The following is an 18,716-nucleotide window of genomic DNA, read 5'->3' as shown; positions in this document are numbered from 1 at the left end:
AGTCTACATTTCAGGCATTGTAATATTGTTTTGGCCATGCAGCAAAAGGGTTGGTGATGCCAGTCAGTCAGCTCCCCACGTTTGTAAAAAGGATTCGAAGGGATCACATTAAAATGTGATTTTTGTTCCAGTTAGGGTATTGAGTATGGGTGTAGCATTTCAGAAACTAAGACTGAAACCACTGTAGATGAATGATGGTTCTGGAAATCTGATATTTTCTCTGTTCGTGTGGTAAGAGGAGCTATCACTTGTCTTTGTGTGCGGGCTTTACAATTAGAAGTTAACATTGTGTCTCTACAGAAGGCACAGTGTGCGCTGTCTGTCAACTGCAGCTCAGGCAACAGGATGGGATGTTTACCCCTAAATGAAAACTGTACATTTTATAAATATGAAACATTACACATAGTGTAGTGTGTTATTTTGGTCCAATCACGATCAAGTGATCACGCCTGCAGTAAAAGTTAGGCTAGTTTTATTAGCTCGAGATGGAAAATAACCTTGAGATTGCTGATCCCCTGAGGCACATTTAATACAGCAATGTGGGAACATTTTGGTTATTCTCTTGGGTATAAGGATGGCAACTGTGCGAAAAGCTTTTTTTTTTTCTTAGACTCTTTATTTGTTTAGTGTTCCAAATTGTTGATGATATAAGTGGAGAATTGTTGCACCCCTTTGCTTTAAGTAATTCATAAAATATGTATACAGAGTTTAGAGAATGTTTATAAAAACCTAAGCAGAAATCTACCTGTGATAACCTAGTTTCACTTAATCCCTTAACCCAATAAGAAAAAACAACATATTTCTTGTTTACATGATTTTTAAAAAATCTGGTTACTGCTGAAAGCAACGAATAATCCTTTTACTTAAGTGCATGTAAATGCAGAAATTGTGTTTGCATGTATGTGTGTAAGAGGGTGTTTGTGAATGATTGTGTTTCTCCTTCTGTTCCCGTATGCTGCTGCCGTGTTCAGAGCACATCTGTCTTTCTGATAGGATTATAAAACATTCACCAACAGATGTTTGCAGTCCCCTTTGAAGATAGCAATTCTTGGGACTGCTGTGGATTTATGAGCACTTTCATCAGACAGTGTTGAATTTGTCACCATATCATCAATATTCTTAACAACGTAATCAAATTGTTAGCAGTTCCTCTGCCATTCTGTTTTGATCTATCCTAAATCTACGGAAAGCAGGTGTGAGGTAGCTTTCACGTTTCCCCTTTCACCCTTTTTCTGCATTTCTGCATTTCGGTTAGTATTTCCATAAACTGTCTGTATCAAGTCTTTTTACTTTTATCTTTGAATAAACTGTCTCTTACGGCTGATCTATTAATCACTCTTTGAAGATGTTACCAATTATCTTCAGTTAGTCTGTTCAGAGCAGCAGTACCAAGTGACATATGCTGCCAAAGCGCCAAACATATAAACATAGTGTGCTCACAGTGTGTACATGCCAGGAGCTAACAAGCTATTGGCACATTTCCTATTTTCCACCCAGTCAAATGCCAGACTGTAAATCTCCCCCAATCAGCTTCAGAGTGCTCGTGTCGATTCCTCCCTGTGTTCTGGTCTGTCAGTCAGGGTGTCCGTCTGTGCACACTGTGGGGCTCCCAGTAGTTGACAGAAAGCCTGCTGAAGAGCTCAAGGCAGCTTGTTAAGTAGCCTTCATCTACTGCAGAGATTACAGGGAGCTTAATGTGATCATGTCAATGCAATAGCCCTTGAGCAAGTGTTGGGTGAGATGGTCGTTAAGGATTGGAGATTTGCTTCTTAAAACGATTTGGCCATTTTATTTCTTCTTTATTCTGCTTCAGCTTTTGGAGGTTCAAATGGTTTAATTCACACTCACCGTTTACCATTTGCAGTTTGGTGAATACTTACTATGAGGAATTAAATTTACATAAAATGCATTTACAGAACAGTAAACCATGTTTCTCATTCCGACAAGCGGCAATAAGGTTGCAGTCCTGAAACAAATGTCTTTTTTTTTTCTGAAGATCTGCCACAGATTTCCCTTGACTGAGGAGAAAAAGTAAACATGATTTTAAACTGTCAATACTGGTGTAGAAAGAATTGTGAGGTGGGAAAAAAGAGCTGTTTTATTGTTAAATCTTTGCTGTACAACTTTCACATTTAAATATTAGGTCAGTAATTTACATGTATTTGTAATTTGACATTGAAACAGTTGTACTTTTATTCTAATACTGTCACAAAACAAATAGTATGTACACAATAAAATGTTTGCCAATAAACTTAATTAGATTATCTGACACTCACCCACCATAGCATGAATTACCACAATTAAACAAATTAATTATATTTACAATTTTCATAGTGGTGTATTGTCTTTTGGTAAATATTTGCTGTTGCTAAAATAGTAGAGGTAATTCTGAAAAAGTTGTCTCTGAGAGAAGGGTTGTTTAAACTTTGTGAAGCATGTAGAACAACTTGTATAAAGAATTAATTACCTAAGAGCTGCAAGGAGCAGGGATGAAGTACAGTCAAAAGACTGCAATATGGAAAAAGACTGATGGGGAGAGAACTGCCCCAGAATCATTCTTTAGTTTCACTGCTCAGATGGTGAATGCAATGACATATTTTTGAATGCAATAACAATAAATTACATCTTTGTGAATGTTCCATTTTAGCTTGGACTGTGTCAACAGAGGTGTTGATTCATTTCTATGGTAATTGTACTATAGAGTTGAATTAATAATGCATTATCTCACATTAATGTTGTATAGATGTCAGAAATAATACATTGTGCTTTGTTAAATTATATTGTTAGATGTCTGTGTTATTTTGTCCCCCAGGATAACAATGATACATCTGTCATAATGAAGTAGGCCAAGCATTTTTAACACAACACTGGCAATATTTAGAACTCATTGCATGTAACGGCACAGGCTTCCATTAGCCATTATTACTTTGTTGGCTGTGGGTATACCAATATGAACACAGGCTGCAGTCACTATTGATTTGTACTATTGATTATACCTCAGTTTTTGGAAGGTTTTGTACTTTATGTTGTGAAACACTGAGACTGCTCAATCCTTTAATAACATCGCTGCTGTGTCATGACTGCAGTTCTGAGTGTGTGCATGGCTAGACCATCACCTGCCCCACATCCAAATAGAACAAGTCTGTCAGCATCTGACCTTGACAGAAACCGCTTTGATGTCACACTCTGCCCTCTAGCCAGACATTGTGTGCAAGGATTTTTCAGTTGGGATGTTAAGCTGCAAAACTGTGCCTGTGTGTTGGGGTGTGGTGAGGTGAAACAGCAGCCAAGACTGCATGCATACATCCAACTGCATGCGTTCGCATTTATACACGGATACATTGGACAATACACTGGAACTAATAGTCTTGTACAATAATTTCTGCCACTGTGCTGACAAGCATTATGAGTTTTTTTTTATTTTTTTTTATGAATAATCATAATGTAGGGTCAAAGTAGACAATTGGCTTTTTGTTGCATATTTCTGCAAGTTCTTACCATGTATTAGTGACAAAAGCAGCTACCCACAAACACATATTAGCATTTAAACCCACACACTTGTACAGTACAATTTCATAAAAAGTACACACACAAAACTGAGGAAACTGTACGTAGCACACACTTCACACTTCAAACTTAAAATCTTTTAAAGCACACATGTTAAAATGCAGATTGTATTTGGGCAGTTCATACAATAACTGTGTACAGGCATTTATACTGTCTACTGCATATATTGTACCTTGTCACATCGACAGCGTTGTGCTTTCTACTAACTCCCATTTTAATCACTGTCTTTCCCTCTTGAAAGAAAGTGATTCTTGTATCTGTGGGCTTCATGTCTACAGGGAACATGTACACGCACAGAGATTCTGACCTTCAGGGTCAACATGCAATTAAACCTCAGTGAGGCCCTTCATTCCTACCAAGACAGTAGACATGGAATGAGGCAGGGCCAAGACAAGACAAGCGTGTTAACCTTAATGTGAACTAAAATCTAGCTTTTTTTTTTTTTTTTTTTTGGTTGAGAAGGCACTTTATGTGGTGATGAGGTATAAGATCAGGACTTACCAGTATTGGCTTTTGCACAAATCTTTGACATAAATCTCACCAGTTAACCAAGGCGATAGAAAACACCAGCTGCAACAAGGGCATTCTCCCTCACAGATATCGAGTGCTCTTGGTGCAGCACTGTCAAAAGCACCAGCCTAATTTCCAAGACCTTCTTATTTGTTTAACCAGGACATCATTGCATTCAGTGCAGTAGTAGCCCTATTGCAGTTCTTACTCAGAGTTTTGGCTTCAATTTCCACTAAATTTTGTTTATGCTGTTTATATATGTGATTCTTTTCCTAGAAAATAGCAATAATATATGCTACAGTACTGCTTGCTTGGTAATATTCAGTTTAATTCAATTCAGTTTTATTTGTATAACGCTAAATCAGAACAGACTTTTATCCTCGTTAACAGTTCAGTGATGAGCCAGTGTTCTGTTCTTCCCTGTACTGTGTTTAATTCACATCTTTTACAGGAAGATAGAACTGTTTTATGTAAGTGACCCATTGTTCTACGGACATAAACAGTAGAACTCTCTAAGAACCTTGACTTATACAACGTTAATAGAATATGTTATTCTGACGTCATTGCATCTACTTTGAAAAAAGGAGTTAAAGGTTTTGTGTGAGGTGTATTAAGCTTTGAGAATGATAATGATGGTTCAAAAAACAAGTCAGAACTATTGAGAAAAACTGTGAGATTTCTATAGTGTAACATTAAGTAGAAATGTAAAACCACTCAGTCATTGATGGAAACATGATTTTAGTGTTTATTTACTATCTAAGCCATAGATTAAAGTAGAAAAGCATGTCAACTTGTTAGCATACTGATAACTCTAGTGTGACACGTTCAATAACTTACAGTATGAGTGTATAAAATGAGTTCTGTTTAATTAACACAATTACTGTGCAGTTGCCACCACCCCATCTGTGCATTAAGCTGTTCGGTAGCATTACATTTTGAATGTAGAAATAAGTCACTTCCCACCCCTGTGCATGAATGATTAATGGCATTATTTATATAACCTTATTCCATTTATTCATATTGCAATTTGCTGCAATGGTATAAATCTTATAAATAATAAATAATAATAAATACATTCTTATTTACTGTACTGACCATCATACTAATATTTTTTTTTTTTCACATTTAATATAGAGAGGCAAATTCTAGATTTCAGAAATGTCAAATTAGACTTCTTTGTCAAAATAAGTTAATCACTGAGCTCATCACAACTTCTGAGACACTAGTCTGGTGGTGCAATGCACTGTGACGGGAGCAGAGCCTGAGAGAGTCTATTGCAGCAGATGATACAAATCCCTTTGGGTCTTTATGTTCTCTTGAAAGCTTCATGCAACACTATGCAAGCTGTGACCTCTGTGCAAACCTAATAGAGTTATATATCAAAAGGGGGTGTCAGAAACCATTGTCAATTGTTTAGATTGCAATCAGATTAGAGGGTATTTTTGATTATATCCTATAGTTTTCTTATTGTCAACAAACCCCAGGAGAAAAACAAATACAACAATGAATTCATCCTAATAACAAGCATTGTTTGTCTAATTATTCCTCTGTGACATATAAGCCATTGTTGTGTTTTAAAGCATATAAAAGACGTATTTGGTAATGATGAGTCAATGTCATATATATTGGCTTATTGCAGATACTGTATGTGAGGGCCCAAAATATCAAGGAACTACAGTACTATAAAACTGGACTTATTTAAAAGTAATGTCACAGACAGAGACTGGGGCTTGACTGATGAGAGGATGGGCCTTCACTTAGTTATGCCAGAATTCAGGTTTGGTGCGATCTCTGTATCCGGATCTCTGTGTAATAAGTTGGGAAATCAATCTTTGGAATTATGCAGAAGGAATTCATAGAGCTCCGAATAAGGAGGTGAAGGCTCTAGCTACTTTGGGGATAAAGAGGAAAATCCTAAAAACCACTAGATGGTGTTGATAAACGATGATGATACGGTAATGATGATTAAGATGATTGTGATGAGGACAATTATGGGGATGAGTATGATGAGGATGAAGATTCTGTCATTGCTCTGCAGGATTTTGTTCTTTGTCTGCACTGATGTTAAAAGCAAATATGGCTATTGGTGCCATCTGGCTCCTTATGGTATGTTAGGGGATTAGTAACGCTGAACATAAACTGTCTCAGGGAATTTTCTTTGTCATTTTAACATTAACACAGCATTCCAACAGTGAGTCCTCGACGATTTTCCATCTGCATGCATTTCCTCCTGAGGAGCACATTTCCAGTTTCCCTTCATCCTTAGCCTGACACTTGGCGTGTCAGCACTTTTAATGGATAGAGTATTTTGTCGGGTGATGCAGCACATTCACACGTGCACATACACACACACACACACACACAGTGGAGCTAAAGTGCTATATATCTGCTTTGTGCTAATATTTCCTTTTCCATTTGTCCTAGTGAAAGGTTGCTATAAAAAAATGTCCAAGTAATTCCTCCACACGTCATTGCTTTATAGAATTGCATGATTCATGGTACAGAAGAGCATTTGAATCTCTCTCTCTCTCACTCTCTCTCCCTCTCTCTCTCTCTCCCTCTCCCTCTCTTCATGTATTTAGGATTATTGTTTTTTCAATATCGTCTCTTTTCGGGAGTTTCAATTAAATATGCAGATTCCACAGCGATTTGAGTCAAAGTCAGTCAAGATTTAATGGATTCCTTTTACTGGCTTCCGACAAATTACCTTTTTAGTTGGAGGAGCGTTTGCATTATTCATTTGTGAAAGAGCAGTCACTTATGAGTTCATTTAGTTTAGTTCTAGATGACATCACTGCCCAACAGTGGGACTTTGAATGACTCATCACAGAGGAGGATGAAACACTGTGTGAGATGAATCTCATCTGACCCCCGACCTCTTGCCTTGACTGTGTAGGTGATCCAGCGCAGAGAGGATGGCTCGGTCAACTTCTTCAGAGGATGGGAGTCATACCGTGAGGGATTTGGCAAAATCACTGGTGAACACTGGCTCGGTAAGTGGCTCGTGTGTGTGTGTGTGTGTGTGTGTGTGTGTGTGTGTGTGTGTGTGTGTGTGTGTGTGTGTGTGTGTGTGTGTGTGTGTGTGTGTGTGTGTGTGTGTGTGTGCTGTAGCAAGCCATGACTCATGTATTGAGGCCTTCAATAAGACAAATCCGGGAAAGTAGATGTTCAAACCATATTGTGAAGTTGGAGAAACCAGCTGTATGGTCACAGTTTGATGCAGAGACTTTATAAAATGAATTAAGATGAAATTAAAAGTAAAGCACTTAAACTCGAAGCGGAAAGAAGAAAGAAAGTCTCTCACAGAGTATGAAATAGCTTGTCTATGGTGAGAGATGGATCAAAATAAAGAAATGCCCAAAAAGAGGGCCGACAGGGAGAGATTAGACGTTTTGGCCATTCATGTTATCAAGCATTCGGTAATAGAATTTAGCACTGTGGCAATGAAAACCCCTTCATTGACAGCGGAGAATACTGCGGCAAATTAAAAGGCGTGTATAAAGTGCACTTTACTGGAGCTGTCTGCTGAGCACTACGAAATTACAACACAAGACAAAAGACCAGCAATTCAATTACAATATTTTTTATTTTTCACATGACAAACACATCCTCAGTGTAATTTCGTTTTTTTTTTAGCACTGCAGTGTTTTTCATGTTCGCTTTCTGCTTAAACCTTGTTTTTCTCAGAGCATGCCTGTCCAAATCCTTGTATTTCTTGCTGGCAGCATGACACATTAGTCCATGCCTCCCTTCAGATTTGACAAGAAAAGAATTCCAACTAAAGAATGAATTCGACTGTAAAATTATCAATTTTTCTAAAGCCAAATTCCTCATCTTCACACCACTTTTCAACAAATGCACCAAAATATTTCTTCTCGTGGGATGCTCATCAGCTCCACTATGGTTGCTCTTGAGGCACACAAATGTGGATTTATTGTATATATACATGTTAAAAAGAAAACTCCTCAAAAGACATAGAAATATACCTCTAGCTTTCACAGAGTGACCTTTAATTAGCCTGACATTTGTTCAAGTAGAGCGAGAGGCAGATTCTCAATACAAGTCTCTCACATCAGGTGTTAAATATGAAAATTGACATCCAAAAAAGCATATGTGGGAGAGATCACGACACGTGAGTTAACTAGAAACAACTGCAGCAGAAGAGTTACACTCCATAGCAACATCTAATCACTGTTTTCTCAGATCTAATCAACAAATCTCCAGGATCTCAGTCTCTAATTGCTATGCAATTTTATCTATTATCCCTGTATACCCAGACACCCACATGCCTGAACGGTATGTTGATCTTCATGTTTCTCTGTATTGTATCATTGAGTTTTCTTACTGTATGTCACCACAGACCTATATTACATACAGTAGAGATTTGAAGTCTGCCACTGACAAGCATTTGAAAACAAAACCAACAAAAATATCAAATAATATCATTGTTGAAATTATAATACTGTTGATGAAAAGATCAACTTGGGCTTGAACTTTCACATTTCTGAACCTTTAGCCACCATTCAGTGACTCACAGCTATAATCCTGATGCCTGAATATATAGCTTCCTACAAAAGCAGCTCCCAAAAGCTGTGTGTGTGTCTTTAAAAGTTCTCCAAGTTTGCTCAAGATCAGACTTGGGCTGGTGTAAGTGGAGCTTGAAGAAGTCTATTTCTGTAGAAAGATGGTCATGGTCAAGGTCATGGATGTGCCATATCACAGCTGCAATACTCTTACATCAGCAGCTCTACATTAAAGCAGTATTTCATGCACTCTTTAGAGCAATCTTGTGGATAGTAGCTGTGGTTGTTTATGTTACATCCCAGAAAACACTAAGGGTAAGAGAAACAACATAATCAGGGCTTTTACACCATTTATTGTTCAGAGAAGAGTTAAAAAGCTTAAATTTCACAATACGAATGTGCAGAGGTAATATACTGAAGAAAGCAAACAAAGGGACAGTGCTGCAGGTGGAGCCAAATGAAATGAAACAATGAAACAGAAATAGCAGCAAAGTATACTTCGTATCCGCTCAAGAACACACATATCTTGCTGGCAAAGCAAAGTTTAAATAAAACAAAGCTGGCTGTCTACTCAACAGTTCATTAAAAACCAAACAAAGGAGCCAACCAACCCTGCACATAAGGGAACCAAACAAATGCTTTTCTCTCAGAGAAGGGAAAACAGTAATCTAATCTTTGGGACTAGGCAGGGACTAATTAATCTAGTCCCTACCTGCAATAAACATGATACATGGTAAAGGATTTGATTGATTTGATGTGGCCTGTGTTGATCATTTTCTACTGCAGTAAAACTAAGAAAAAGTTTTAGGCAGTCTTTCAAACGTGAACTTAAAACTAAATTGTAAATGTGTGATTTTTAGTTTGTGATGCTCACAGCAACTCAATCAAAACAAACATTTTGCAGATCCTGCACATACCACTTTTCAGCCCACTGATTAGTCTGGGGTACAGCTTTTTTTTTATGGAGCAGCTGTTCCACGAGTTTAGTTTACACTGGAAACATCTGTTAGCTTCATGTACACGTAAAACAAAATAACAAAACATCACACTAACCAGAAATGTCAATTAAATAATCAAATTCTGATTAAGCTATTTTAGATGTTTGTATAGAAGACACTGGCAGTAGTAACTAATATGTCTGTGTGGAAGTAGATTAGTCCAGAGCAGCAGGAAACAGTCGGGTTTGCTCCTTGAGGATATGATCTTATCTGCGAGCGACTGTATTTGACATCCTGTGTCCTCGTTCACATTGGAACACCTGTATATACAGTATTATGATTCTGAGTTTATGTGAAATAAAGGAGATCTAGGTCTCTTTGCTGACCTGAGGCCATTACAGAATGCAGCCCATAATAAAAAAACGTGGCTAGAGTACCAGCTAGATCTCCCTATGGTGCACTGGAGAAACATGGTGGGAATATGGAAAGCCCTGGATTTAGCGGACTGAATTTAAATGAGCAGCAGGCTACTTTGAACCTTTCATAGTAACCTTGCTCATTCAGGGTGTGCTGTTGTCTCGTCACCCCCATCATCGATTACCCTCAGGGAAAATATGAAAAATAGATTCATGCTTGCCTACAGCCCAGAAAGAAATTCATTACAACTCCCTCCTCCAGACCAATATTGCTCACTAATGCCACCTTCCACAACTGAAGATCTGTACATTTCTCATTATCTTAATACACAGCTACATTGTGATTTTCTTTAAATAAAAATATACTGTGTGTATTGAGCTTCCGTTAGTATAATAATGATAAGAAAATTACGAATAACAAAACGAGTCATGCATTCGTGTGGACACTTTTACTGTATTTAATGTATGTGCAAGATGACACAATCACATCTAAGAAAACTGAACACATTTGATGCAGAAACTTCTCAATTTAGCAGCAGCATAGGGGCCAATTCTGAAAAAATCTATTAAGATACCTTTAAGTTTGGCAGATTGAGTGTCAGTTAGTTCAAGTGCCCATACATTTTTATAGATCGGTCAGTTCTATTGAGAGTGATTGAGAGCTACAGTCTCTCCCATTCAGAAAGAGATTCACTCTGCTTCTATTTATACTCAGTTTTATTGAAGACTGTCTTTTTGAATTATTGTGCTCTCTAATGATGATGTAGTTTTAGAGTAGGGTCAGGTCTGTGACTTCTGTTTTTATCTATGTGAAGTACTGTAAGTAGTTTGAATTGATTATTGCCTTAGTTTCTATATGTTACTTATTGTATTGTCAATTTTTCTTCATAAATTGAGTAACCCTGTGTCTGAAAATTTAAACTTTTTGCAAACTAGATTATGTTTTTTGTGGGAAGCATGAATCGAGTTGAGTTGTGCTTCCAATTAACATAGTTAAGATATCTTGACACCTAACAAAAGTTGCAAATAGATTTTATTTTCAACCAAAACATCCATTCTAAGACATCCAGCTTTTCTTCCTAACCAGATCTCTGATCTTGCACCACAACATCCAGTTTTGCGACCACAGCATCGTTAAATTTTATTAGGGTTGGGGGTTGGATGGTTGCACTCACAGCACTTGGTTAAGATTACAGAAAGGTTATGGTCTGGCCTAATAGAGATAATGTGCTTATTAAACTTTAAACAAAACCACAATCTTTCTCTAACCTTGAACAAAGTGCTTTTCTTGCAGTAACCCTACCACACACAGGCCTCTGGTGTCCAACTCGGGTCAGCAGTTTGACAATCCTGCGGATTATATGCCTTACCTCCCTGCAGCTTAGAACAAAATCATAATTTGTTTATGTTTGCCACAAAAAAGTGTTGGAATTTGCTGGTTATTTGCATAGGAATGAAATTTGAGTTGAATCTGAGAGACGTCACTCATCTGTAGTTACTTTATCAAGTCAAGCAAGGAGAGAGAAAGCAGAATTTAGGCTCTGTGGTTCAACACAGCATTAACTACTTGTAATTTTAGTACAGTACCTACCTGAACCGCAGTTAAAATGTTTATTGCTGTTTAAACAAACGAAATATTATAGCAAAAACTCAAACCTGACTTTCTGAACTGTAGCATTACGGAACATAATTCTAAAGTGGACATAACCAACTTCCATTGACATTTTGTCCTTTTTCACTCAAGTGAGTGACATTTAGAAGAAATAAGTGTTGTGAAGGCAATTGTTCACACAAAAGTTTAATTGTTAGTTTTGAAGGTCACGTTCTCTCACAAAAACCCTGAAGAAGCTTAAAATTTCATATCAGTCAGGTCAGTATTATCTTTGAGAGGTATTGTGTTATACTTGTTTTCCTTTTCTCTTTCTAACTATTTCATTGAACCTTTCTATATGAATAACAAGAATTACCGCATTGAAGTTGTTTCTTCATTTAATAGTCAAGTTGAAAAAAGAAAAAAGATTTCCATCCAGACTCATGTTCTAATCAGTTGAGTCCACGTGGACATTTGTGCCCGAAGTAATGAAAGGCCTGCTGGGCATTTATGAGATATAGAACTCAGAAGAGTGGGACACACCCTACACAGTGACCCTAACCTCTGACTTTTGACCACCTTATCTAACTAGTTCATCCTTGAGATGTCAAGTAGATGCTTGTGCCACTTTTGAAAAAGTCCCCTCAAGGTGTTCCTGTGATTATGGACTCACAAGAATGGAATGAACGTGAGGTCACACTGACTTTGACCTTTGACCACCAAAATCTAATCAGTTCATCCTTGAGTCCTTGAGTCCCCAAATTTGAAGAAATCCCCACAAGATATTCCTGAAGTATCGCGCTGACACTAATAAACATACTTGAGGTCACTGGGAACTTAAGCTTTCAACACCAAAATCAAATGAGTTAATAACTAAGTCGAAGTGGAGATTTATCCTAAATTTGAATAAATTCTCTCAAGACCTCCGGCTCTGTCACCGGCATAAAGGCAGGAAAATAGAAGCACTTAATATTCTTGAGCAGTACTCAATTTTATTAATCAGTGGAGCATTACCGGCTTAATCAATAACTCTAAATGGAATTCTAGTTTTTTGGTGGCTACCAGTAATTGTAATTAATATTCATTTGTTGTCATACCAGCTGCAGGATTGAATTTTGGTCACCCAGTTATTCATTTAAAATAAAAAGGAGTTTTGTATCTCATCAGTTTGCCAACTTTTTTTTCTGTAATTAATACACATTATATTCACATTGTGAAATAAATACAGCTGAAATAATTATTTGAGTAATTCAAAAAAGAAACCACCAAACCTGACAATAAAAGCTATAAAAATCACACTTAAGTTTTATAGTTTCTTATTTCTTTATTTAGAATTCCATTGATGCAGAAGTGTAGTAGTCACTAAATTGCGATATTTGAAAAACGTTGACCACTTATTATCATTGATGTGTGTCACTATCTGTGTCAGGTAGTTTTATGGATGCTCTACTTTGAAGAACAGCAGGTGACTGCATGAGAAGTACTTATTCTCTTGCTCTTATAGTACTTCTCCCATGTTGGGAGACTCACAGTCTGCTCACCAAAGATGAATCTTTGCTCTATGGGCAATAAAACAGACAAATTGTTACTCTTTAGAGAACCAACAAGGATCCCCCACTTTCTGCACTTTGAGTCTTGTAAAACTGGTGAGGTGAATCCACCCTGGACAGTGAATTATATCTGCCTAGCTTTCTACTCTAAGGAGCAGACTGTGTTTCGGAGATGGTTTGTCAGAGAAATTAGGAGAGACAGAATCTGCTTTTATATAAGTGAAGGTTGGTGTATTGATGTCATGGTGTTAAAGAAAATCTTTTGCCCTCACCATCAAACTCCTTCCATTAACGGTAAGCTGCTTTATTCACCACAGGAGTTTGCTTCCTTTATGTTGCCCACTGTTACATCCCGCCTCAAGCCTCTGTAAGTAAGGCACTGCAGCGCTTGGGTGACCAGATAACCAGTACAGAGCAAGAACACACAGACACTATGCTCATTATTCTGGGGGATTTTAACAGAGGAAATCCCAGCGATAAACTACACATGTATAGAAAGTATAATATTCCAATGCCGACACAGTATTAAACGATGCTTACAGCTTTGTCCCCAGTGCAACTCTCTGATCAGTTATCTTATCTCAACTCACATACAGAAACAGAAATCTACAAAGACTGTGGTAAACATTGTGGGAAGATGGAACAGTGATCTGAGCTTACTTACACAATAACATAGAGGAAGTGTGTGGTAAGAACATGTGTTCTTACTAAGACCTGTTTAAAATACAGCAATAAAAACATTTTAACAGAGTCAGGCAGCTTTATCAAGCTGAGGATATGATCTAAGCAGTGGAAAAAGAAGTGAGACAAAAGAATGATGACCATTTGCCTCCTGTCTTTACACAGATTTTTAACCGAAGACTTGATTTGTGTGATGTCCCCTCCTGCTTTAAACTATTCCCCTATAAAATGTGCATCATAGAGACAACCACAGGCAAGTTATCTTAACATCTGTGGTCACATAAATTCTTTGAAAATCTAGTGTTGGCCCATCACAGCGCCCCCTGCTGGATCCCCTGCAGTTTGCCTACTGGGCAGGTACATTGGTTAATGATGCAGTCAATGCACTACATGCTCTACCCTGCTACATTTCTACTACCTAGAGAGTTACTGAAAGCCGCTCCTGGAACTCCACTGCTCAGACTGACTCAACTTACATATAATCTCCCACTTCTTCTAGCCAACATGCCAACTTCCTGAAAGACAGGAACCAGCAAGAGAGGCTGGGATAACTTTCCTCAACAATGTGTGCCCTTCTTACTGTTCTGTTCCTTCTGCATAAATGGCTGCATCTCTTGAGATACTGCTGTTATCTAAGACTCATCTCCCTATACAGTAAAGCATCTCCTTCATCATTCTCTATAACACTGTGGCCACCATAGAAAGTTTTAGGTTAAGACCAAGCCATGTAAATCTACTTCCCTTAAGAACGTGTACCACCATCAAACATGGTTGCTGCTTAAACCTTGGCCTCAAATGATTTAACTCTTTGTTATGGCAGATGTTCCAGATTAAAAATCTACAAGGTATTGTAGGAAAATCTTACATCTGCCTTCACCTACTAGATTTTCCACCATTGCTGCCCACACCGCAGATGCGCCATGCACCATTTTCCTGTGGAGACTTGGATCACTGTCCTCCACAAAATTATTTTCTGGTCAGATTCTGTCTGCTGCAGCCCGCAGGGAAAATAAGACACATGTAGCACTTATGGATTGTTTTAATCTAGAACAAAAATGCTAATACAGTTACTCAACTGTTTAATAAGCCAGCTGTAGAAGACGTGAACTGAAAATAAGCCTTATTAAATTCCTAAAAAACAGCTTCAGCCTGAGGCAATGAGAAATAAAAGTGGATGAAAATGTTATGGCTCGTGTCTTTGTTTCTCTGACAGTTTACTGTATGTCATTTCACACCAGATGTTATAACATCAGATTTCAGAACAGCAGTGATAACACATCAGATTACACTCAGACATTACCATTACAGAATTTAAAAGTTTTACATATACAGCTGCATAATTAGTGTACAGAAAGAGAGAGCGAGCACATACCAGGGAAAACTAAATGAGAACTTAACTCTATTTGATGCAATATTTGGAGGCTCTTATATTTCAGATATGAACGTCCATTTCACACTAGTGTTGTGGTGGTGGCTAAATCAATCTCTTTGTATTTCTGTAGCACCAAAACCATTGTGCACTAAAGCAAGCAGGGACAGAAATGGTGTCATCACAGTAATGAAAAGATAACTCAGCTACATGATGTCACAAAACAATAACTGCACAATAACTGCTGTGCCACCTACTCTATACATAACATCCAACTTGCTGTGCCGTTGTGTGCCACTTCTCTAAGCTGGAGACTTATAACAGTGTAATATCACTAATTTGTTAACACCTTCCTTGGACTGTTTGGCATTTCCTCTGTATGCAGTTACCAATGAGATCAATCCTATTTGCAGTGTGCTTGAACTGACTGTAGTTATTTTTACCCTTGATACTGTACAATAGCTGTGTATGTCTGTCTTTCTGTACATTTGTTATTGTCATTAGATATCCCGCCTGTGAGGTACTGTACTGGCAACTGGAGTCAAATTCCATTTATGTCTGAGCATGCAAGGATACTTGACCAAAAAACTTAGTTCTTATTCTTTTTGGTCATTTGCATAAAGATTTAATTAAGGAAAAGCCATAGCCCAACAGGCAAAACAACTGACATTATTTTGTTATTGCTACATTTTAGCACCACTGAATAGCGTACAACAGAATCATTTTTCCTTAAAGTATTTAGCGATTCTCTTTTTACAGAGGATGCCCAGAGCAGGTCCTATCATGTTTTTGTGATGGTCCTCAGCAGGATGAAAAGGGAAACAGTGTAATAAGACCCATGCATCTTGACCGTTTTGCCTGGAAGTTGTCCTCTAACTGACAAATGCCTCGTTGTGATGCAACATTCATGGGCTGACTGCCTCATTAAAGATACGCTTACAGTTGCCAGTGAGAAGAAATAGAAAAGCAAACCTTTTCCTCTTCTACAACCCGTTCTCCTGTCTGTCACTAAAATTGCACAAAATTATGCAAAAAATTGCAGTGTTAAGCACTTTACATGCTGCTCACCTTTAACAAGTGGGGCATATGTGAGTGCTGTAATTGAGCTCTTAGCCCGCCCTAAGAATTGTAAGCTCATGTGATTATAGGGAGGTGAGCCACAAAGAATAAGACATTTGAGTGTTTGTGTGTTTATGCAAAAGTGAGGGTGCAGATGGGAGCTAGGCAGGGGGATGACTATAATTTGGAAATGGGAGTTTGACAGACTTGGCCGTCTGTGTCAGTCCTAAGCTAGTGAGGGCCATTTGATGTAGGAAAGGCAGCCTTAAAAGACTGAGGACCTAAAACAATGTACTGTATGGTGACAGTTCCGGTAAAATGTTAAAGTAAAGCGTTCAATAAAAAGTGTAACTATTTTCCGTGTAAGTAACTTCACTGACAAGTGAAAGGTAACATCAAATAGACACCAAAAATGCAGCAACAAATACACCCACACCCATTTACTTCAACACAGAAAATACAAATGGTAAACCAGTAAGTGTACAGTGTAATTGCCAAAAATGCCTGATGCCAAAAATGCCAACGGATGAAGGAAATGAAAAGCAAAATAAATATATTTTGCTTTTCATTTCCTTCATCCGTCTCCTTCCCCTAGTAGCTTTATCTCTTTTCGGTAGCAGGAGTCCTACTCAGATCAATGTGAAACAGCACAGAATCTGTAGCAATTAACTCCCAGCCTGTAGAACTACTCAGAGCTCAGAGAAGCAGAGGAGCCACACACAGCAGGGTAGGCCATTTACGTGGAGTCTGGAGCAAACACACTGTCCACACTCGCACACACTCACACACACTAGAGCACATGAAGTGGGACTGTAACGATAGATGTAATCAGGCCAAAATACTTAAAGATATGATTTAGCACTTACTGTAAATCGTATAATACTCTCTGTACGACTGTGACATGTAATGTTGTGCTGTTTATTAAGATCTTTCACTCTGTTGTGTAGTTAGCCTCTTGAAAGGTAAGAAAAGCAGGTTTTGAAGGGTTTCAGTCTGCTGTTGTTGACTGACAAGAGTCGCAGACTCATAATAGTGCAGTTAACATTGTTGTAAACTCTTCGAGCTGCCAGTTGTAAGGTGGTTCAGCCTTGTTTAACTGTGACCACACTTTGTGGCCCACAACTACAGCAAGTCTCTCTTAGAAAGGGCTCCTGCAGGCATAGACCATCTGAGCAGAACGCAGCATTTATAGAGGTGCAGCTCGAAGAATGGGAAAACCAGGCATGTAGCAATGCAGCCATATTGTGCTGAGTCACCCCACATTTACCTCATGCAACTATTTCTCTGTTTTATCATATAATTCCTCCTAATCTTTTCTCTTCCCCACAGACCCATGCACAAACACATCCTTGTGCACATTTATCCTCCACAGCTTGCCTCTACCACAATCGAGCATCCTGAGGCTTGTATTTATATTCTTGTCATGCAGTAGAAAACGTAAAGAGGACTATATCTACAAAAGAGAGCACAAATCAAAGAACATTACAATTCCTTTGAGGATGACGGCCCATTTTCCTTTTCTTTGTATTTTCTTTACTTTCATTATTTTTTCTGTGCATACTTAGTTTTGTACAACTGAATAAGCCAACAAAGGCCAGCATGGCCATCAAAGGAAGGCCCAAGGGTTTGAACAAACATTCAATCATACTCATGGGGGGACTATTCACACTTTACTTAGCATAACCCTGACGCCCAAGATGGAATGACATCACGAACCTGCAAAAACAACCAGTAGACAGCAGCTTTGAAATCATATCAGTTGTAAGTGACAGAGGAGACAAAAAACAGGTAAAACAAATGTGGTAAATGGGCCTTGACCCTGTCAATGGTTCATCTGTGAAAATGTGCCAGAAACTCACATCATGTGTTGCTGCTTATTTAATCATCTTGGCAGCACTACCATTGACAGAAGCAAGGTCAGGGGTCGGCACCTTTCACCACTCACAGGTTAGTGGAGAGATGCGGATGTAGTGCTGATCGATTTTCTTCCAGGAAATTTAATACTCTAGTCTTAAATGGATAGGTGATGCCTCTGCTTCATTTAAAGTCAAGGCGCTGAGCCGCACAGCTGGGCCATGTCCATGCCCATACAGTATTTTGTGAAAATATATTGTGTATTATCGAGACGTTAAGAGAGTTAGATAGAGATGACAGGTGAAGAAATTGGAGAGATGATGAGTGCAGAGAAATCGGTGAGGTAGCTGGAAAAGGAAACAGATGAGTGAATAGCAAGAATTTGTTAGCGATAAAGTGAAACCACACTGGAGTAAGACAGAAAGAAATGGGGGTGAAGAGACAATCCAACATGGACAAGGACATGATATATGTTTTTCAGTATCTTCTAGTGTTTACAACTTTATACATTATAAATGCATATTGCTCTCAGCTGTTTATGCAAGTAACGCATGTGCACACGTGTTACTGTGAAAATCATCAAGACTAAGTATGCACAATCTTCCACACATTCACAGCCACAGTGTGCATAATAGGCTGATTTGAAACTGGTGTAGAG

The 18,716-nt window shown here is 38.2% G+C and overlaps 1 protein-coding gene across 2 annotated transcripts in view; it reads left to right on the top strand.

Annotated features, from left to right (window-relative positions):
- The window catches only part of fibcd1 (fibrinogen C domain containing 1), an 82,590-nt gene that overhangs the window by 47,391 nt on the left and 16,483 nt on the right, over window positions 1-18,716 (top strand). For both annotated transcript variants that reach the window (XM_026354071.1, XM_026354070.1), the window contains one exon: window positions 6,974-7,070. In XM_026354071.1, the coding sequence (XP_026209856.1) occupies window positions 6,974-7,070 (97 nt within the window). The remainder of the gene's footprint in view (window positions 1-6,973; window positions 7,071-18,716) is intronic.

This window comes from Anabas testudineus, chromosome 12 (assembly GCF_900324465.2).
Source record: "Anabas testudineus chromosome 12, fAnaTes1.2, whole genome shotgun sequence".
Taxonomy (NCBI): Eukaryota; Metazoa; Chordata; class Actinopteri; order Anabantiformes; family Anabantidae; genus Anabas; species Anabas testudineus.
This window is presented reverse-complemented; position numbering and strand designations above follow the sequence as displayed.